The sequence below is a fragment of the Mya arenaria genome, chromosome 11 (genome assembly GCF_026914265.1).
Source record: "Mya arenaria isolate MELC-2E11 chromosome 11, ASM2691426v1".
In the NCBI taxonomy this organism is placed as follows: domain Eukaryota; kingdom Metazoa; phylum Mollusca; class Bivalvia; order Myida; family Myidae; genus Mya; species Mya arenaria.
This window is the reverse complement of record NC_069132.1, coordinates 7275685-7299042: the sequence shown is the minus strand read 5'-3', so window position 1 is coordinate 7299042 and position 23358 is coordinate 7275685. Positions and strand designations below refer to the sequence as shown.

The following is a 23358-nucleotide window of genomic DNA, read 5'->3' as shown; positions in this document are numbered from 1 at the left end:
CACCGACGCTTGGATGAGTAGTATAGCTCTCCTTATTCTTCGAATAGTCGAGCTAAAAACAAGTCAAAGATAATTCCTTTAGTAAATTGAATTACGTGTGTCAAAATGTACTAGTACGTAAATTATTTGTCGCTTAAATGTATTCAAATTAAGCTTCATTAAAACCAAAGCTTAATCTTGGCAAACTCGCAATCATGGTCAAAACTCGCGATGCACGGGGACCAGTCTAGACAATGGTGTTTGAGCAAAGAAAACAGACAAAGGTAACGATAGTCCTTGACGTAACGATATAAACGACGACAGAAAGGTTAAAATTGTTGACATCTCTCTCCGAAAAAGAAAGAGCAAAGTAGTGTTTGTTTGTTATCTCATTTGGGTTAATTGATAATCCAAGTTACTCAGTTTGTGGAATCCAGCTTACCAAGCAATAATAATTATTTAGTGATCAGGCGGTACCGAGCTGCACGAGCTGTCGCCATAATACTTCTGTTTCATCGGGAATACATTATTGTGAGTGTCTGTGAGAGTCGGATTTTCGAAGAACCTTCCTTTCGGAACCAATGAAACTGCCTCATTCGTTATTTATGGTTACGAGATTTTCCTAGCTACACAACGAAGTAAAGCGCAGTAGAGTACCGTGGCTATCCGACGAATGACATAGACATTGTATTCAAGATCAACAGATTAATATTCGTATTATATCACAAATTACAATACCGGCTACATTAACAAGTAGGAATAGTGAAGTTTGATTTGTCATGTGTGTGTAAACGGAGGCCCCATTATATAATAAATATTGATTCATGTGTATTGTGGCTTATATCTGATTGTCAAACCTCACAGTCGTTATGAAGTTTCCCACCAAGCTTTTCCACTTTTTATCAAGAAATGCTTGTTCTATGGAACAGTTGTCAGTCCCATGTCGCTCTTACGCTCGCATAGTGTACTAATAGCATGAGCGTCTTATCAGAACGAAGGCATTGTGCATGCCTGGAAACAATTACGAGGATGTGTTGCATATGGATGCGGCGTCAGTAATACCGGTAGCTGGTACAAGAGATAACTAACCACAACAACACCTTTGTGCACTAATGTTTTCAATTACCTCAAATAAATTAAACTACAAATCATTGTATTTCATCTTATTGTCTGGAATATCATTTTCGGTATAATTTTACATAGTCCATCCTTACACATAAAGATAACCCTTTCAAATTATAACAAAATAATATGGGGTAGTGAAATTATGACAAGTCTCGGCTGAATGGGTTCCTCGCCTTTTGAATGAAGATGTCAGCGCGAAGAACACATCCATGTCATTTCCTTAGCGCCGTGCGAGCTAGTTAAAGTGGTGTTTTCATGATCAGGAGCATTAATGCCGGCAGATGAGGATTTGAACAAGAAACTAAATACATCGAAGTAATCGTCAGATTAGAAATAGATATCATCGTAGTCTCCCCTAAAAGCTACGAGCCCAATCTGCTCGTGATTTGTATGTCTTCCGGCGGACATTATTTAAGGTAATTTAAGATACGTCAAGGAACCTGATGAGAGCACAGACATGCTGTTTCTCCAGTATATTATTCGTCAATCTGCTCCGATTTAGCTTGACTTCATAGGGTTTGAACGAGTGGAACACGTACACTATGGATCTTAAATAGTTCCTATGGACGTGACAGACGCAGATAAATTCTAGCAAATGGGTATGATGAATTTGGGAAGAAAACAAATGCACTGGTGTATATTAAAGTGCGTATCTGGGATCAAGATAATATCATTGTCTGCTAATTGCTTCAATATGAATGCACAGGACATACACTTTAAACTTCTTCCTAAAACTATGAATAAACTATGTCAATTTTCATGAAATATAGATACGTGCTCCTTCATCAATTTTCTCTCAAACTATGCATAATTAGGTAAGTTACGCCCAACGTAAGCAACTTTTTCATGTTTTTAGAGCATTCGCTTGTCTACCGAATGTGTTCAAATAATGCCACTTTTCACAGGAATGACGCTGACTATGACTGCTACTCCTACTATTAATTATGCTCCTAGTTTAGCAAATATTTATAGCGTATTAATATTATTTTTATAAAAAAACCCAGTTATAATCCTGTCATTATTCGCTCAAGAAAAAAAAAAGACTCTTAGATTGAAAAACACTAAACAACAGTCAGATTCAAATCAACAAATTATATTAAATACATCACATTTCTCTGATGACGTTGATTAATAATAATGAAACAATAAGTATGGTTGGGCTGCTGCTGCTGCTTGTGATGTCATAAACAAGATGCCAACAATATGTCAAAAATTAATTCTAGCGGATACATAGAAAGTGTTTTTAGTTTGCGCACGATAGAATAATACAAATGGAGTATGTCTGAACTAATATTTCACAATTCCAAAACTTATAAACCCATGTGCCAAGAACATGTCAAGGAATGTTTTCTCTAAGGCTAGTACGAACTCTTATTAGTCCCAGTTTTCCTAGAATAAACGTTTGCGAAAATAAGCAGTGAATCGTGATTTGATTATTGTGATGATGAGATTCAGGAAGCAAAGATGATATTTGTCTGGATTATGGTTGCCCAGTTTGCCCTATCGGGAGCGGATACTGAGCCAATGTGTTTATCAAGATTCGATTATGATTATAAACTATTATCAAAACTTGTAGAGCTGGAAACTGGACAAAAGAGACTTCATGAAACAATTACGGAACAACAGACAGTAATCAACGAACTTCAAACAACAATAACAGGTACGTAATGTGTACATTAAATGTGTTTATTAAAGGCTCCACCTTAAACCAAAATAGGTCGGAAAGGTAAACAAATTATTGCTCTAATAAAAATGTATTATTTATATTCCCGATACAATAAATGTACAAGTGATACACATACATTACTTTTATCATGTTTTAAGATGTAGTCTTGATATTCGTTCAAAGGTAGAAAGAGAACTGGATTAGACAGCGCGCTCGGTTACCTAATTCAGATACATTGAATTCATCGAAATGTTTGTATTTCCCAGGCTCTAAATTAAAAGAAGTCGGGTCTGTTTATACACGTTGGGGAAAATCTTCATGCCCTGGCAACGGCACAGAGACTATATATACTGGACTTGTTGCGGGGGCACACTATACACACACAGGTGGAGCTGCCAACTACCTGTGTTTAACACAGCAGCCATCTTGGAACAAGTATAACGACGAAGAACAAGCCGGCGGACTTGTCTACGGAGCAGAATACGAGTTTGATCTTCGAAGTCGCTCATATTTCTTTGGTCGAGAAATAACTAATGAGGATCCACCTTGTGCTGTTTGCCGAACTGAACGGCCAACCGTCATAATAATTCCTGGCAGTCGACAATGCCTCGATGGCTGGACAATGGAATACCACGGTTACTTAAGCAGTGGGTATTATGGACATGCTGCCGCTACAGAGTTTGTGTGCCTAGATGTTGACCCGGAAATAATTTCTGGCGGAAAGTCTGATAACAACGGCAAGCTTTTCTACTTTACGGAAGTCCGATGCGGTTCCTCCTCGCTTTGCCCGCCTTATGTGAACGGACGGGAGCTTTCGTGCGTCGTGTGCTCCAAATAGAATGTATTAAATCAACAGTTCAAGACGAGCTTATATCCAACTTGTATGAAAAACCAATCGTTGAAAAAAACAGTACTGTATCAATAGTTGTTCGTATTAACTGTTGATTCTGGTGATTTCAATCATTACAAATTTACTCTGCTTTAAGTGTCAAATGGTAATTGTTTCTCCACTTTGGTTATGGAGGTTTAGTTAAGGATTGCTTTGGTGCCCTACTAAAATTCTCATTTAGTAGTGTCTGCGAATATCACTGGCCTTAAAAGCACCAGCTATGCATGCCTTTCTTGCCCTGGTGGCATTGCACGTTGACAAATTACCTGTGTCTGTCTTGTTGTTACTGGCTAATTGCCATTTGGGTGGAAATACAGCTGTATATGTTATGCTTTGACAGATCAATATGCATTGATCAGAGATCGACGCCTACCACGTTTGAAATAGGCCTTTGAGTGATTTTATTTGATTCCGTTTCCATTTGTACAAATTATGTCGATTGTATCATTTTTGTATCATTTTTGAAATCTAGAATCATTACAGCAATAGGCATCTGGGTTTTGATTAAGTACGCAATTAAAATTACAAGGACTAGCATTGTAGCCTTAAGTGTGACCATTGTCCTGTTAAATGACCAAACTCGCACTATATTTTCATGAATATCAAAATACACTTAAATGCCTGAATCAATTTGAATGAAAAATCGGGAAGTATCATCCTCAATTATGCGAGTTCAGTTTAGGGGGTTTCAAAATCAAAATACAGGATTCACCTTCTTTTTGCAAATCGCTTCTATGAGTTAAACAAAGCACAGTTACAGTTACAGCGACTGTTTACGGATAATAAGGGCGCTATCCATTTATGTAATTGTCCAAGGTCAAAGTTACGTTATGTACAGGGAAGTCGAACTAGTATGGATTGAAGGAAAACAAACACCGTTTGAATGAAAAACGGCATATTAACAGATACGTGCTCATTATTAGATATTGGTTCAAAGTACAACAGTTTAATATTTATTTATGTTTCTAACGTAAATTCATGGATTTAAGCGAGGAAGGCATCACAACTTGGGCATCTAACGTAAAATGTTACTTGAGGAGAAAGGAATTTTAAACGTCTGGGTTAATCGGGAATTATGATGTCAAAATATTTGCTACAGCTTTTTAACAACATTTAATTGATATATTTCTACAAAAGTGGTGTGCTGATATTACCAAGGGTGTGAAACTTAATATTATATACTTGCTTGTGCATATTACGTTTTGTATGGCTGAATATCTACATATTTTATATAACAAAAACAACAGAAATACCTTACTCGAATCCGGGTATCAGCGCACTGGTTACTTATTGAAACTGATAGGTACGGACAAAATAGAGAGCCAAGAAATTTTGCCATATACAGGAAATTGAGGATGAATTTCATTTTGTTATAAGATGTAGCTGTTTCGATGCCCTCTGACCAAATTTTATTAAAAAGTATTTTTTATGTAAAAGCTAGCATGTTAGAATTTACTCAACTAGTTAGTAGTAATAACAAACCGACTAATGTAAACTGATGTAAATGTTTGGTACAGGCAAATGATTGAGGAAACTTGTAAATCAACGGTATTGTTTAAGTTTTGATCGTTTAATCACTGTTGTAACCATTAACCACCCTTTCTATAATATATCTAATTAACTAGCTGTACTTATTATTATTCACAATGTTGCTTTACCTGAACATTCTCCATATTTCGTAAGCTATGCATGAATTGTTATTGATATCGATACCTTGATACGATGATCACATGCATGCATATTGAATTAACTTGTATATACGCGTTTAATGAAAAGCTTTGTGGCATAAACCTGAATAAAGTTTTGTTCTGCTTTGTTCTATTAATTAATGTCGGGGTTTCCGCTTTTGAATTGGGCGGATAAACCGTAACACCTCGACCATCACACATGTCCCAAAATATATCAAAATGAACAAAAATAAGGCTATAATATAACATAATTACCAATAGTAACACGACGGATGAGTATTGACGTCCATAGCGCCTCTACTAGAAAACATCTAAGAATTATTGAAGAGTATAATAAGAGTCGGCCACAAGTATGTATAAGTAGTAACGGGTCATATTTAGATAAGAGGTACACTTTTTCCAAGACTGAAACATACATCCTTTGTAACATTTGTTTGGTGTAATAAGGAGTTGAGCAATTTTAAAGAAGGAATCGGAGATTACAAGAGATTTGCTATAATTCCGTTTGCCTTATTTCGGAAAAGAATTTCGACAATTTGAATGTGTTTGTGTGTCAGAATGATGCAGACTAAACTTAAAGTAACATTTGGCTTCTTGGTGATATCCGTAGATAAAATAATAAAACAATAGTGCCTTTAATTCATTTCCTGAAAATGGAAATATCTTTATTAAAATAGAAGCAATCACCACAAAGCCACACAATATTGGTGATTGGTGTCAATCATTTTTGCACTACATTGCAACTGATTTTAAGCCAACATCGTTTGCTCTGAAAACACTTGCTATTTATAAAAAGACACATGTAATCTTTAAAAAACATAATATTTTACCTTTTGGAAATTTTATCTTCTGGTCTTTTGGTCTATTGGACCTTGGTGTTACATACTTTAAAGCTGCACTATCACAGGTTAACAGTTTTGAAATTTGTTTTTTTTGTCTCAGAATCCAGTGCCGTCAATTCAGTTATTAAAGATAACTCACAATAGAACACATCTCAATTATTTGGGAAACTGTCAAGTTTCGTTTCCCATAAAATGTTAGTAACGCTTTCAACAATAAAAATATCAATTTCCAAACGTATATATATAAAAACTGTGATCTGATCTTTTGTCAGCAGTCTTGTATCACTGATTTCGAGACATTTAAGCAAAACTGATTCAAAATAAGAAAATAAAAAGAACGTTGACCAAACGGCCAATCTGTGAGAATGCAGCTTTAACAAGCAAACTGTAAAATTCTTAAAATCATTCTGCAAAAAAACCGTAAGAAACAATGTTATAAAAAAACACCCCATCACATTGACGCTTAGATATATATTTGTAAGCATAAGGTGGTTTATAGAAATTATTTCACAAATACGCGAAAAGTGTTCTCATTTCTGTTTATATAAAGAAATGCCCCCGAACTTTAACGCTATGTAGGTCAGAATCTTTGAGGCAACAAAACTAGTAAGCAGTTTCAATGACAACGTAACTCAACGTATTGTCAACTTTTTTTTCGATTGTGTAAAACACGACGTGCCATTGGTATATTTATCACGCTAAGCTTATCACGCTCGTCAGCAGTTCTGTCAGTCGTGTCGTCTGAAAATGAGCGACCATTTTTATATAATTTAACAAGTGATTATCAAAAAATGTATCACACAGTGGGCAACACATAAACATATGATACTCGCATGCTAATATTTAAACCTGTTGCAAAATAAGGCGTAAAAAAATATGCTTGTTTCGGATTCCCCGACCTGCCGTTAAATTTAGCCCAAACCTTAGCCTGTATTTCGCATGACTCCGAGTAGCTTTTTTCTGTAGGTTTTCCTTAAGTAGATTTCCCTTATAAAGAATGTTAGTATCAAACCATATGACAATTATATATGCTTAAAATGTCTCTATGGGTGTCATTCTGCTAGTGGCCAAGTGCACTAAACAACCTGTTAAGTTGCTTGACACGTTGCTAAACATCGTCGACAAAAAGGACGGCGAGACCAGTGCTGCAGGTAGGAGGCCAATTTAGTACCTTTCGGTACAATGCCAATTGAATTGCATCTTGTCGGTTAAAAAAAAGTCAACGCTGAAGGAAACAAGAGCTGTCACAGAGACAGCGCGCTCGACTACTCCGCCGCTTTTCAGTGTAAGGATTGAAAAGTTTTGGCGAAACATGGATGGATCACTGTTAGGTTAGATTTCAATGCAACACATGATGCGCTGAGATATTAACATTAATGTGGTTAAATGCAAAATTTTAACCAGAATTTCTAAGTCTAATAATAAAGGGAAATTATTTGCAAAACACAATTATCTAACTTGGTTATTCAATTAGGTTTGGTGGTTGAATACCATTGTATAAAGTCTCAATGCAATTCATCAAGAAGGTGCTGAGATATTATCCTAGGGTTAGGTTAAATGGTTGGGAGTCTGTGTGTAAAATTTCAATGCAATAAATCATGTATTCGCTGAGGTATTGACTTAAAAGTGGTTACATGCAAAACCTTTACCAGAATTTCTATGTTGAACTAAAAAGGAGCCATTATTTGAATTTAATGCAAACTAGAGTTATCTTACTTGGTTATTTAAGAAGATTGGATGGTTGAGTACCATTGTATAAAGTCTCAATGTAATACATCAAATAGTTGCTGAGATATTAACCTATGTGTGGTTACATGCAAAACCTTAACCAGAATTTCTAAGTCAAATAATAAAGGCCCATAATTTGCATAATATTCAAAAAAGTGCTATCTTACTTCATTAATTTAGTAGGATAGATAGTTGGGAATACATATCTAAAGTTTCGATGCAATGAATGATATATTTAATGAGATATTGACTTAAAGGTGCTTGCATGCAAAACCTTAACCAAGGTGTGACGCCGACGCCGACACCGACGCTTGGGTGAGTAGTATAGCTCTCCTTATTCTTCGAATAGTCGAGTTAAAAACGAGTCGAAGATAATTCCTTTAGTAAATTGAATTACGTGTGTCAAAATGTACTAGTACGTAAATTATTTGTCACTTAAATGTATTCAAATTAAGCTTCATTAAAACCCGAGCTTAATCTTGGCAAACTCGCAATCATGGTCAAAACTCGCGATGCACGGGGACCAGTCCAGACAATGGTGAGCAAAGAAAACAGGCAAAAGTAACGATAGTCCTTGACGTAACGATATAAACGACGACAGAAAGGTTAAAATTGTTGACATCTTTCTCCGAGAAAGAAAGAGCAAAGTAGGCATATGTGTTTGTTTGTTATCTCATTTGGGTTAATTGATAATCCAAGTTACTCAGTTTGTGGAATTGAGCTTACCAAGCAATAATCTCGAGCTCTGCATCCAAATACACCCGTATAAGGTGGAAAACCGATGTACAAAATACTCAATATATATGATTACCATAGTAAAATTGATGACTTCCCCAATTTAGCCATCTACATCTATAACCAAATCTATATAACACGAAACAAATTAATCATAACGTTTTTGCTAGTGGCAAGAAAATAGAAAGAAATCGTATAAGAAATAAACATTCAAAGTGTCAGAATAGATAGAAGTAACAAGTGAGCAGTTTACATGTCGGAAAATAGCTAACTGAGAATGTCCCAACCGTTTTAAGCATTGCCGTTTTCACGAATTCATTTATAAAGGGAAATCACTCTAACCGCAATGTCTGCGAAAAAAGCTTTAGGAGCTAAAACTGGAAAAGCTGCTAAACAGTTCGTAAAAAAGTCAGCACCCTCTACTTACCTTCAAACTTTTATTCGTGCAGGCCAAGCTGCAGCAGCTCCACCACTTGGCCCAAGTTTAGGATCGGTAATCAATCTTGTTTCTTGTTCAATTGTTGACAGTTGCATTTGAAGGGCGCCTGTCTGTTCAAGGCACAGGTGTCCTTCACATAGCTTGATCACAAAAATAGAGCACTTCAGTCCTTTGATATTGTTTAAAAATGAACAAAAAATAATTAAAAGTGATTAAATGACATTTCATTAAATTTCTATGAGTATAACTTGAAAAAATATTATAATATATACTCGATGTTTCATCTATCGGTGTATACCGTCTATCGATGTAATCCGAAACATGCCGAATATCGATCACGTGAACGGGTACCTGCACTTCGTATTGTTTATATTCATTCGAGAGAACTGTCAGCTACAAACATTTAAAGATCATGTCGTTTCTACGTGTAAGTATTCCCCCAAAATCAAAAAAATATACGTAATTACATTTTTTCTATATTCTAATTCAACTTTCTAAATGTAAGCCATTGCTATTGCTAGAATCTCGCAAAACCCAGATCGGATTTTCCTGATTTCATCTATTTATATATGCTGATGATGTCACTGACAGGTGCTTCTTAACAATGTGCATATTCGCGGTCACGTTACCTCCATGTTTGGTATTGTTATCTACTGAAAATGTCATATACACCGGTTGATTGTACATACGTCACAAAACAAAATGGCCGACCCCTATGTCAACAAATAGGTCAGGTGTCGGACATATACTATAGAAATACTTTTATGGCCACATAATTTTAAAGGTAATTAAATCCTCAACATATATGTATTAAAAATTGTACATTTATATCAACTTCAATTTTACAATAAGCAAAGGAAGTCTTAGTACACCGAAAGATGAAACACACAGGCTAAATAGACCCATAAAATAGAGAAGGTTCCCGTGTCCAGATCAGGGTTCAAATTTAGACTCGCATACTTGCAAAATGCGAGCTACATTTGCAAATTGCGAGTGACTTTCATTCAAGCTCGCAAAATTCTGCGAGTGGCTTTTTCTAGACCACAAAATTTTAATTAACTCCGCTACGTAGTCAAGTGTAAACAGCCTATAAGAAGCATGTTTACATTGCCAGTATAAAGAAGACAGTACGGAGGCTCTAGTGAGTTTTCAAAAAATAGAACAAATATTGAAAAGGCCAAGTTTTTTCTTGAATCTTTCCGGGATGCTCCGAAGCGTGTGCATACAAAAGTGAATACAAATGACGTAATCACCTCAATCATTGGCTAAATTTAGCGCTTTTGCTCACTATATGTAAACCCCATCAACCTTTGAACTGTCACAGTGAATAGACTTCGATATATTTTATAGGCCAAAATACTACATTTACTGTTGCTTTTATTTATTTTAAATTTATATTGTTATTGTTTTTAATACTTATAGACATAAATGAAATCTGTAGCATGCTCGCCTAATGGGTATTACCTGGCAAGGGTAAATATACCCCCCACCCCCCACCCCTCAAAGTGAACAATGTCAAACACTCAAGATTATTACTTTTTAATATTTATAGTATGTCTTCTATCTACTTTAATTAGAAAAATTTATATAGAATGAAGCAAGTAATAAAATTGCATGTTGATTTTTCATTTTGCGAGTTGCCTCAAAAAGCACTCGCAAATTTTTTGCAAGTGCTCCTGAAAATTAAATTCGAACCCTGCAGATATTCCCAAAACCACAGTTGCCCTAAACTATGTTAAATATTTGCAAGTGCTCCTCAAAATTAAATTCGAACCCTGTAGATATTCCCAAAACCACAGTTGCCCTAAACTATGTTAAATATTTTCTAATATATTTGACTAAATTCTATAATTTCTATAGACTAAGCCACAAGAAAATGTAACTTTTATGCTAGTTGTTGATACAATTCTAACATAATCGGACGAAATGCACAGACTCAACACTGAAAATGCCAATTGAATTACGAAATAATGAAGTTTAATAACTACAAAAATTTCCCCCCTAAAACACGCTAAATACAGATTGACATTCAATCTGCGCATGCATTTCAAAGAGTAGCTTAAAATACCATCCCTACCATTATGAACTCGTTGAGTCTTGAAGATGCATATTTATCCAAATCGAACGTTTTTTGTTGCGGTATTTCTACAATTACTTTCAATATCATCATCTTGCAATTTTGACAACCATTCGGCTATGTCTTAAATGCAGAAGTGTTTTCATTGGACGGCTATCAATGACTTGGTTTTTCTTATATCAACAATTGTCACCCTTGCAACTAAGAGCCATAGTCATTTAAGGATGTCAATGCTTATCCTTGGAGGCCATAAAATTCTGAATTAATTAACCCAGTTGTACCATAACTATCGGATACCAACAGTGACACGCTTGGTTAATTGCAGAGTATAAAATGATAACATGTAAACTGCTTAGTGCACCGCTTCACATCATTTTAAGGAAATATTATGAAAAATTTGTTGTAGTCTTAAAAATCTGTGATTTTGTTGCAAATGGCGATATCCAGTGGGAAATCCACAGAAAAGTACAGTACACTCGGCAGGGCTTTTTCTATAGTACCCACGGGTCCGACTGTCGGACCCATTCCCAAAGCAAAATATAAGATATTTTTCCCAATCTTTAGAAAAAAATCCCAATCAAAAGTAAAAAAAAAAAAATTTTTTTGTTTTTGTTTTTTTTAGAAAGTCTTTTTTCATGTACTGGTTAACAACATCCTTAAAAATTGTGTGATGTAATTTTTGATAATTGAACTCGGAAATCATTGATTTTCATCACATTCAGATATCTTTATGAAATATTATCTGTCATGATTGATTTATTGCAGTAGATATTTACAACCAAGGATTGATATTTCAGCCATTTTGTTTCTATTAAAGGGAAATAAACTAATATATATATCTTTTCCTAATTCTCAGGAGACTAGACAGATTTTTCTTTTAACTGTAAAATTTCCCAATTTTGGCATTTTCACGATGCAAAATTTCCCAAAATGTCTAGGGTCTTTTTCCCAAATTGGGCAGAAAAAGCCCTGACTCGTGTTGTTACACACTTTCCTTCTCCCTTCAAATCAATGTATTTATCGTCTGTCTGCTTTCCGCAGAGTAGGATTTTTAGCCCATGGCAGCTGACAAAGAATTACAAAAGATTACATAGGAGTTAACTCTGAGAAAGACTGCAGTAACTGGATAAATTTTGTTTGTTTAAATAACAAATATAAATCAGTTTTGATGGCTCATCAGCACTGCTTACTAATTGCCACATCCCGAAAAACTATCATTGGCACTGGCCTATTGAAGCAATTCTACTTTTGAAAGCTAACATGTCTTTTTTAAAAATGTCTTTACTCATGCGGACCATGTTAATGTTCATTGATATTATCTTTAATGTATGCACTTTGCGTATACACACTTCTCTGTGAAGTTGTTTCACCTCTCCTTTTTTTCAGCTGCAGAAGATCTCACTTCTTCCTAAAATTTTACTTTTCGATGATACCTGTAAACAAAGTAATCAATATGAAGTGAAATTTTTACTAATTTGATATAACCATGAAAAAATGTATATATTTGTACTAAGGGTTGGAAAATTACTTGAAAAACAGCTTTTTTACTGACCAAATCTCTAAGCTCCTGTCTGTAAGTTATTTTTTCTGTATTTTGGGGTGATTCAGCCTCCTACACATGTACCTGATAATCTTCAGTAATCAGAATAAATCCTACTCAGCGAGATCTAATATTTTCAAGGATGAAGATTGTCAGAATTGTTTTAACTTTGTTATCACAAAAGTAAAAAAAATACAACATTAAATGTCTTGTAAGTTTTGTTATAATTCGTTGTCATTGTATTGTCTACATGTACTTTCAGAGAAACATCCAGATTGGTCCATTCTGCAAACAGTTTAATGAGCAAACTAAAGACATCCAGCCTGGTATACCATTACCAACATTTGTAAATTTAAATGTGAGTATATAACATGCATTTTCAACTTATTATTAGTTATAGTGTGGCATGACACTAATGATATTAAAATATTTAAAACTGTAAAAAAGTGTTACAGGCCCTGTAATGCATACTGCATAGAAAGTGATCACACTTGCCAAATGCAATTAAAAGTATAAGCATTTGCCATGTATTTTGTGTAGAGAAAAATTGTTTATTTTTGATAACCTGATTGGGTTTAGAAGTTATGACTTAATTGTTTATTTCGATATCGCGCTCTAATTGGGTAAGATCAACTTCTTTAAACCACTGCCATCCTTTAAAGATTGTTGGTTTGCATTGGCTTGACTCACTGACGGATAAGGCCTGAACTAAAAAAAATATATTGACGCTTGGAGAACCTAAGTAATAAATAAATCATCTCCAAAATGTAAGGATAATTTGGCCTTTCCTATCCTTCATTAGACGCCCGACAAACGAAGTTTGAAGGGGGTATATTGGAGTCACCCTGTGAGTCGGTCGGTCGGTCGGTTTATTGGTCGGTCCGTTGCAATTTACCTTGTCCGGAGCATAACTTAAAGGATGGAATTGGATTAAACTTCACAGGGCTTTTGCTGCCAATTTTGGGAAAAAGACCCTAGACATTTTGTGAAATTTTGCATCGTGAAAATGCCGAAATTGGGAAATTTTACAGTTAAAAGAAAAATCTGTCTAGTCTCCTGCAAATTAGGAAATGATTTAATATTTTATTTTCCCTTTAAAAGACCAAAAAATTTCAATCCTTGGGGTGTAAATATGTATTGCAATAAATCATGACAGATAATATTACGTACTGATCTCTGAATGTGATGAAAAATCAATGATTTACATTGATTAGGATGTTGAAAATGAACCAGTACAGGTAAAAATGCGTTCTAAAAAAAAGAAAAAAAAAAAAAAAAAAAGGGGGATTTTTTTCTGAAGATTGGAAAAATATGTTATATTTTGCTTTGGGAATGGGTCCGATAGTCGGACCCGTGGGTACTATAGAAAAAGCCCTGCTTCATACAATGATAGAGTATAATGAGAGAAGTGCAGTGTACAATAAACATAACTCTATTCTTGCTTATTACTGAGTTATTGCCTTGTGTTACTTTTTTTTGTCCGGAGTATAACTTGAAAAGTACTGGATGGAATTCATTGAAACTTCATACAATAGTTTTAAAGCACAATGAGAGGAAATGCAGTGTTCAAGAACCATAACTCTACTTTAGCTTATTGCTGAGTTATTGCCCTTTATTTTTATTTTTTTGCTGTCAATTTTTTTTTCCAGACATTAACTTGCAAACTACTAGATGGAATTTATTAAAACTTCATACAATGGTAAAGCACAATGAGAGGAAGTGCAGTGCACAAGAACCATAACTCTATTTCAGCTTACTACAGAGTTACTGCCCTTTGTTACTCTTCTTGTCCGGAGCAGAACTTGAAAACTATTGGATGGAATTTAATAAAACTTCATACAGTCATAGATCATAATGAGAGGGAGTACAGTGTACAAGAACCGCAATTCTATTTCAGCTAATTACAGAGTTACTGCCCTTTGTTACTTTTTTCTTGTCCGGAGCGTAACTTGAAAACTATTTGATGGAATTTAATAAAACTTCATACAGTGATAGATCATAATGAGAGGGAGTGCAGTGTACAGAAACCGCAATTCTATTTCAGCTTATTACAGAGTTACTGCCCTTTGTTACTTTTTTCTTGTCCAGCGCTTAACTTGAAAACTATTGGATGGAATTTAATAAAACTTCATACAGTGATAGATCATAATGAGAGGGAGTGCAGTGTACAAAAACCGCAATTTTATTTCAGCTAATTGCAGAGTTACTGCCCTTTGTTACTTTTTTCTTGTCCGGAGCATAACTTAAAAAGTATTAAAACTTCATACAGTGATAGATCATAATGAGAGGGAGTGCAGTGTACAGGAACCACAATTCTATTTCAGCCAGTTACAGAGTTTCTGCCCTTTGTTACTTTTTCTTGTCCGTAGCATAACTTGAAAATTATTGGATGGAATTAAATAAATCTTCATACAGTGATAGATCATATTGAGAGGAAGTGTAGTGTACAGGATCTGCAATTCTATTACAGCCAATTTCAGAGTTATTGCCCTTTGTTATTGTTTTCTTGTCTGGAGCATAACTTGAAAATTATTGGATGGAATTAAATAAATCTTCATACAGTGATAGATCATATTGAGAGGAAGTGTAGTGTACAGGATCCGCAATTCTATTTGAGCCAATTTCAGAGTTATTGCCCTTTGTTACTGTTTTCTTGTCTGGAGCATAACTTGAAAACTACCGGATGGAATGTAATAAAACTTTATACAATGGTACAGCACAATGAGAAGGAGTTCAGTATACATGAATCACTACATTATTTTAGCAAATTACAGAGTTATTGCCTTTTTCTTTTTTTTCTTTTTTTGTCAAACTTTTGTCTGGACAGTTACTTGAAAACTTCTAGATGCAATAGCATAAAACTTCACACAATGATAAATCATAATGAGAGGCGACGTTCGGGGGTATTAATCACCTTTAGTGATAGCTCTAGTTTCTTTAACTTATTTTTATTAATCCGCCCTGCCGGTGCCAAAATATTCTCACTAGCAATGATTTGAAATATTTGGCCAGAAGGATCGATGGACATGACAAAGATATGAAAAACACTGTCCAGAGCAGTGGTGGGCATATCAGTGGCATCAAAAATGATGATTGTTTCTAAGTTTTGCTGTTCCCTGGTTCAATATAAAGTGTATTAACTAAAACAAAAATTAGACCAACTTTCTGTTAAAAATCTTGGTCAAGTCACTGCAAAATATATTTTTAAAGATGCCCAATGGTATACTATATTAATATGCTACAATTATCAGCTATTCTTTTACATTAGCATATGTTGTAGGTACTAACCTTTCTTTAAAAATAATACACACTGAAATGCAAAATAATTAAAATCATAATGAAAAATTATAAGGATTGTCTAATATTTGCATGTGTTCACATGGCACACTATGAAATTGCATGGGCTTCCTCTTGGTTCATTGAGCATGAACACCCAAAAACGTGCACTCAATCCTTAGATGTATACATGTACAAACAAATCTTAATGTTATACGTATATTTATGCCCCCCTTCGAAGAAGAGGGGTATATTGCTTTGCACAGGCATGTCGGTATGTCGGTCGGTCGGTCGGTCGGTCGGTTGGTCGGTTGGTCGGTCGGTCAGTCCGTCGGTAGACCAAAGCTTGTCCGAGTGATAACTCAACAATTCCTAGACGTATGGTCATCAAACTTCACATGAAGGTTGGGCCTGACCAGTAGATGACCCCTATTGATTTTGGGGGTCATCGGGTCAAAGGTCAAGGTCACAGTGACCTTTAATGGTAAAATAATTTTAAAGCTTGTCCGAGTGATAACTCAACAATGCCTGCACCCATGGGCCTCAAACTTGACATGGAGGTTGTGCCTGACCAGTAGATGACCCCTATTGTTTTTGGGGGTCATCAGGCCAAAGGTCAAGGTCACAGTGACCTTGAATGGTAAAAGGTTGTCCAAGTGATAACGTGACAATGCCTGCACCCATGGCCCTCAAACTTGCCTTGGAGGTTGGGGCTGACCAGTAGCTGACCCCTATTGTTTTTTGGGCTCAATGGGTCAAAGGTCAAGGTCACAGTGACCTTGAATGGTAAAAGGTTGTTCGAGTGATAACTCAACAATGCCTGCACCCATGGCCCTCAAACTTGACTTGTAGGTTGGGCCTGACCAGTAGATGACCCCTATTGTTTTGGGGGGTCATTGGGCCAAAGGTCAAGGTCACAGTGACCTTGAATGGTAAAAGGTTGTCCGATTGATAACTCAACAATGCCTGCACCCATGGCCCTCAAACTTGACTTTGAGAATTGGCCTGACCAGGAGATGACCCCTATGGTTTTTGGGGGTCATCTGGCCAAAGGTCAAGGTCACAGTGACCTGGAATGGTAAAAGGTTGTCCGAGTGATAACCCGACAATGCATGCACCCATGGCCCTCAAACTTGACTTGGAGGTTGGGCCTGGCCAGAAGATGGTCCCTATTGATTTAAGGGGTCATTGGGCCAAAGGTCAAGGTCACAGTGACCTGGAATGGTAAAAGGTTATCCGAGTGATAACTTGACAATGGCTGCACCCATGGCCCTCAAACTTGATTTGGAGGTTGAGCCTGGCCAGAAGATTGTCCCTATTAATTTTAGGGGTCACTGGGCCAAAGGTCAAGGTCACAGTGACCTTGAATGATTAAAGGTTGTCCAAGTGATAACTCAACAATGCCTGCACCCATGGCCCTCAAACTTGACTTGAAGGTTGGGCCTGACCAGTAGATGACCCCTATTGATTTTAGGGGTCAAAGGTCAAGGTCACAGTGACCTTGAAAGCAAACTCGACAATTCTTGGACCTATGGTCATTAAACTTGACATGAAGGTTGGGCCTGCCAAGTAGATGACCCCTATCGACTTTGGGGCTCATCAGGCCAAGGTCAATGTCACAGTAACCTTTAATGCAAAAAAGTTAACAAATCTTCCCCCAATGATATATCGACAATGCCTGAACCTATGATCATTAAACTTGACATGGATGTTAAGCCTGACCAGTAGATCACCATTATTGATTTTAGGATTCATAGAGCCAAAGGTCAAGGTCACAGTGATCTTGAATGGTAAAAGGTTGTCCGAGTGATAACTAAACAATGCCTGAACCCATGGCCTCCAAACTTGACTTGGAGTTGCATCTGACTTGTAGATGACCCCTTTTGATTTAAGGGGTCATCGGGTCAAAGGTCAAGGTCACAGTGACCTTGAACGAAAAAAACTTGTCTTTTGATAACTTGACAATGCCTGCACCCATGGCCCTCAAACTTGACATTTAGGTTTCTGGTGACCAGCTAATGACTCTGGATTTTGAGTTCATAGAGTCAAAGGTCATGACGGTCATAACACACTTTATCCTCACACTTTAATGGTCATAATCTTAAAACAGCAACAAATCAGCTGTCATTTCGGTCCATGGATATTTCATTCAATTGTCCATATAATCCTGACAACATGGCGCTCAGGGGGGGCATAATGTTTGACAAACATCTCTTGTTGTGTTTCTTTTGCTTCAATTATTAAACATTTTAAAAAAGCCAACGAAATAGTTTTATAGTAGCACATGACAGTCACTGAGTGACTTGTCTAACTTAATTTATACAGTGGTTGATATTAACCCAAGCCCGCAAGCCCTGTTCTGGTAAAATGCCAAGCACTAGTGTAAGAATTTGTGCTTGTCCATCTGATCAAATTTTGTGGACTGGATAAACAGAACAAAAATTATAAAACACTAACAAGTGAAAGTGAACCAGTATTAAGACTTCCTTGTTTAATGTGCATCTATGTTTGCTGGCTCAACCGCCTTATTTGTTTTACCAGTACTTGAGAAAAAGCGACATTAGCTACATTTTTGTTTGCAACAACCTTTCAGCCGGACAGAAGTGTGACAATAAAGCACAACAAGCCTCCGGTCACCTACTTCCTGAAGAAAGCAGCCGGAGCAAGGAAAGGGGCATTATATGGTGAGTGAAGCAAAGTGCTATTAAACTGCTTTTGTAATGACAGTATGTGTAAAATATTTTTTTAAATTATGTTACCATTTTACTGACAGATATTTGAGTTGCTAATGGACATTTTATCAATGATTTACTTATCAGTGAAAAAAAATAATATCACTGTTCTGTCTCTCGGTAAGTTTATGTTGAGGTAAGTTATTTGATGTAAAACAAAGCAATTATTGCAACGGAGTTTGTCATACTGCAAAGAATTTCCTAAATGTTTTTATGTTCAGTTTATTTAACCTACAATTTTTAAACACCTTGAGTCTAATGAACAATTTTTAACACAGGCTAACAAACTATGATACTGTGCCATTAACATGAATAATCATAGTTTTGTCAATGAGACTATATTGGCTAATATTTAAACTAAGCAAAGCACTTAACACTGTACTTATTATGCCCCCCTTCGAAGAAGAGGGGTATATTGCTTTGCACAGGCATGTCGGTATGTCTGTCGGTCGGTCCGTCCGTCGGTAGACCAAAGCTTGTCCGAGTGATAACTCAACTATTCCTGGACGTATGGTCATCAAACTTCACATGAAGGTTGGGCCTGACCAGTAGATGACCCCTATTGATTTTGGGGGTCATCGGGTCAAAGGTCAAGGTCACAGTGACCTTTAATGGTAAAATAATTTTAAAGCTTGTCCGAGTGATAACTCAACAATGCCTGCACCCATGGCCCTCAAACTTGACATGGAGGTTGGGCCTGACCAGTAGATGACCCCTATTGTTTTGGGGGGTCATCAGGCCAAAGGTCAAGGTCACAGTGACCTTGAATGGTAAAAGGTTGTCCGAGTGATAACGTGACAATGCCTGCACCCATGGCCCTCAAACTTGACTTGGAGGTTGGGCCTGACCAGTAGCTGACCCCTATTGTTTTTTGGGGTCAAAGGTCAAGGTCACCGTGACCTTGAATGATAAAAGGTTGTTCGAGTGATAACTCAACAATGCCTGCACCCATGGCCCTCAAACTTGACTTGGAGGATGGGCCTGACCAGTAGATGACCCCTATTGTTTTTGGGGGTCATTGGGCCAAAGGTCAAGGTCACAGTGACCTTGAATGGTAAAAGGTTGTCCGATCGATAACTCAACAATGCCTGCACCCATGGCCCTCAAACTTGACTTGGAGAATTGGCCTGACCAGGAGATGACCCCTATGGTTTTTGGGGGTCATTAGGCCAAAGGTCAAGGTCACAGTGACCTGGAATGGTAAAAGGTTGTCCGAGTGATAACTCGACAATGCCTGCACCCATGCCCTCAAACTTGACTTGGAGGTTGGGCCTGGCCAGAAGATGGTCCCTATTGATTTAAGGGATCATTGGGCCAAAGGTCAAGGTCACAGTGACCTGGAATGGTAAAAGGTTATCCGAGTGATAACTTGACAATGGCTGCACCCATGGCCCTCAAACTTGATTTGGAGGTTGAGTCTGGCCAGAAGATTGTCCCTATTAATTTAAGGGGTCATTGGGCCAAAGGTCAAGGTCAAAGTGACCTTGAATGATAAAAGGTTGTCCAAGTGATAACTCAACAATGCCTGCACCCATGGCCCTCAAACTTGACATGGAGGTTGGGCCTGACCAGTAGATGACCCCTATTGATTTTAGGGGTCAAAGATCAAGGTCACAGTGACCTTGAAAGCAAACTTGACAATTCTTGGACCTATGGTCATCAAACTTGACATGAAGTTTGGGCCTGCCCAGTAGATGACCCCTATCAATTTTGGGGGTCATCAGGCCAAGGTCAATGTCACAGTATCCTTTAACGCTAAAAAATTAACAAATCTTCCCCCACTGATATCTCAACAATGCCTGAACCTATGATCATTAAACTTGACATGGATGTTAAGCCTGACCAGAAGATCAGCCTTATTGATTTTAGGATTCATAGAGCCAAAGGTCAAGGTCACAGTGATCTTGAATGGTAAAAGGTTGTCCGAGTAATAACTCAACAATGCCTGAACCCATGGCCTTCAAACTTGACTTGGAGTTGCATCTGACTTGTAGATGACCCCTTATGATTTAAGGGGTCATCGGGTCAAAGGTCAAGGTCACAGTGATCTTGAACGAAAAAAACTTGTCTTGTGATAACTTGACAATGCCTGCACCCATGGCCCTCAAACTTGACATTTAGGTTTCTGGTGACCAGCTGATGACTCTGGATATTGAGTTCATAGAGTCAAAGGTCATGATGGTCAAAACACACTTTATCCTCACACTTTAATGGTTATAATCTTAAAACAGCAACAAATCAGCTGTCATTTCGGTCCATGCATATTTCATTCAATTGTCCATATAATCCTGACAACATGGCGCTCAGGGGGGGCATAATGTTTGACAAACATCTCTTGTTTTTAATTTATTTCATATAATATTTTCAGCAAATGAGGTTGCAGGCAAGGTGACTCTAAAACACATCTACGAGATTGCAAAGATCAAAATACAGGACCACGGTAACCGAGCAATGACTTTGGAAGATATGTGTAAAGCTATCATTGCCACAGCGCATTCCGTGGGTATACAAGTGGTCAGCCATCTAGATTCAAAGGAATACCAGGAGTTTTTACGGGAAAGAGAGTTGAGAATAGAAGAGCATGAAGCAAAGTTGGAGGAGATAAGACAATCAAAATTGTTACGTTTGTAGATTATTTTATAAGTGCTTCATGGATACTGTTTTAATAAAAAATATGCAACACAAATTGAATTATGTTCCTTTAGAGCTGTCATGTCTATAAGACATGCCCTACTATTCAAATAGAGGTTGTTAACTTATATGACATATTGTGATGAAAAATCATGATGAAAATTATACATGCATACCTTAATGTACATGTAAACACCTAAGGTTGGCTTATACAGACTTCAGCTTTTGTAAATATCAATTATTAGCCATGAAATGATGCCATACAAGTCAAATGTTGCATTTTCAAAATCCTACTCTGGCTGTAGCAATTGTCCTTTTGTGCCTCTTGGTGGTTTGGGAAAATAGGGTTTTAATCGTGTGTCAAAAAAATCAGTCAATGAAACACAAGATGAAGCCATGGTTATTTTTATAAAAAAAACAGCTGCCTTTTATTGTCCTTGTCTGTTGGCTCGTCACAAAATCTTGTATTGCGTGTACCTCTAAAAGTATATTAGCCTGTGTTGGAAACTTGACAGGAATATAAAGCAGCACTATGAACATGTACACCTGGGGTGTTGTGTGCCTCATGCAATTTTGTGTCATAACCCGTGTGTGAATCTTCAAGTAAGAAAGCCAGTTATGAAACTCCAGGATATTTAACTATTATGTGAAGTTGTGCTTCTTGGGTATAATATAGATTATAGCAGAAAGAGAAGAATTATGGCCCTTGATAAGTTAATAAAAATCCTAAAAAAGCATGGAATCTTGTCAGCTTTATTTCAACTAGTCTTAAATCTTAACCAGCATGTGAAGCTGTGCATGTTAGTAGCTGCCTTGCAGAGCTATGACCCTCAACAAAATTTAAATTTGGCAAATAGGGCATGCAATTAAGGGTTACAATGTCTGCTTGTGATGGGTCAAGGTCGCTGTAACTAAAATTGAGGAGAGTTTTTATTACTCCATTTCTGTACTTCAATGTAAACTGCGTGATAAAATATGGAGTGAAGGTATATTTCTAGGGGGAGAGTTTGGCATTCCCTTTTTATGACCCTACTCTTTTGTTGAGAAAATGGTAATTTTGATAGACATTTATCAACTATATATTTATGGGAACTAATGGCACTTGCTATCTTCACCAAGGTGGGGGCATGTCAAAATATTTTGTTATACAAAAAGCCCAAGAACTTCTTGTCCATTTTTCACTAAGTCAAGAGAAATCACTTGTCTAACACTGCATATAAAAGATATATTCATATATATATGTGCACCTTCCAACCACAAACAACATAGTACTACCTTCAATTTGCATTAGCCTAGGCTTGGAAAAATACTTAAGAAGAAATTGGAGATCTTAGCCATTTATTGTAACAAAAAAAAGGCCAAAAACTGGACTCAACAGCATGATTTCTGCATGAAAGATTGAGCAAACTACCAAGTGCTAACAATAAACCTATAAAATTTCAGGACTCCAAATCAAAAACATTGCAACACAATAATACATTGCTACACAATCTTTTTAATGTGTCTTTTTTTACCAGTTCAAGGACCATAACCAGATTAAATGTAAAGCCAAGCCAAATGAGCACAGTCACATCCTGAATAGCATTCCTATGATGTATCAAATACTTGTGAAGATTAATTATGTGTGCAACAAACTTAAAACAGACTGATAAACAAGAACTTAACTAGAGATTGTTTGTTGTTTTTTTTGAAAAAGTGGTAGGCTCCCCTCAGCCCCCTATTGTGTGGTCGTAGCTGAGAAATAATAAATGATGGGCATGAAATTTGTAATTTTGGACTGGAGATAAACCAACAGTGAAGTTTAGTTCATTCACTCGTATTAAATAGTGAACATCTACTGCGACCTTGAATTTTGACCTATTATATATAGTATTGATCTCAAAATTAATATGGGTCATCTACTAGTCATGACCAACTAGCATACCAAGTATGAAGTTCCTGGGTGCAACCATTCTAAATTGAGCGAAAATGAAGTGTGACGTACAGACTGACAGACGGACTGATCACAAAA

General features: G+C 36.7%; 2 protein-coding genes across 2 annotated transcripts; both read left to right on the top strand.

Annotated features, from left to right (window-relative positions):
* Positions 1 to 2393: 2393 nt before the first annotated feature.
* LOC128209031 (uncharacterized) lies at positions 2394 to 4889 on the top strand. The gene is made up of 2 exons (XM_052912838.1): positions 2394 to 2764; positions 3037 to 4889. Exons 1-2 carry the CDS (start codon positions 2569 to 2571, stop codon positions 3606 to 3608), a joined length of 768 nt encoding a protein of 255 aa, XP_052768798.1. The 5' UTR covers positions 2394 to 2568; the 3' UTR covers positions 3609 to 4889.
* Positions 4890 to 8988: 4099 nt separating this feature from the next.
* LOC128209804 (39S ribosomal protein L11, mitochondrial-like) lies at positions 8989 to 23014 on the top strand. Its single transcript, XM_052914021.1, has 4 exons — positions 8989 to 9145; positions 12971 to 13066; positions 18578 to 18668; positions 21085 to 23014. The coding sequence occupies exons 1-4, from the start codon at positions 8999 to 9001 to the stop codon at positions 21345 to 21347; spliced, it is 597 nt and encodes a 198-aa protein (XP_052769981.1). The 5' UTR covers positions 8989 to 8998; the 3' UTR covers positions 21348 to 23014.
* Positions 23015 to 23358: the final 344 nt, after the last annotated feature.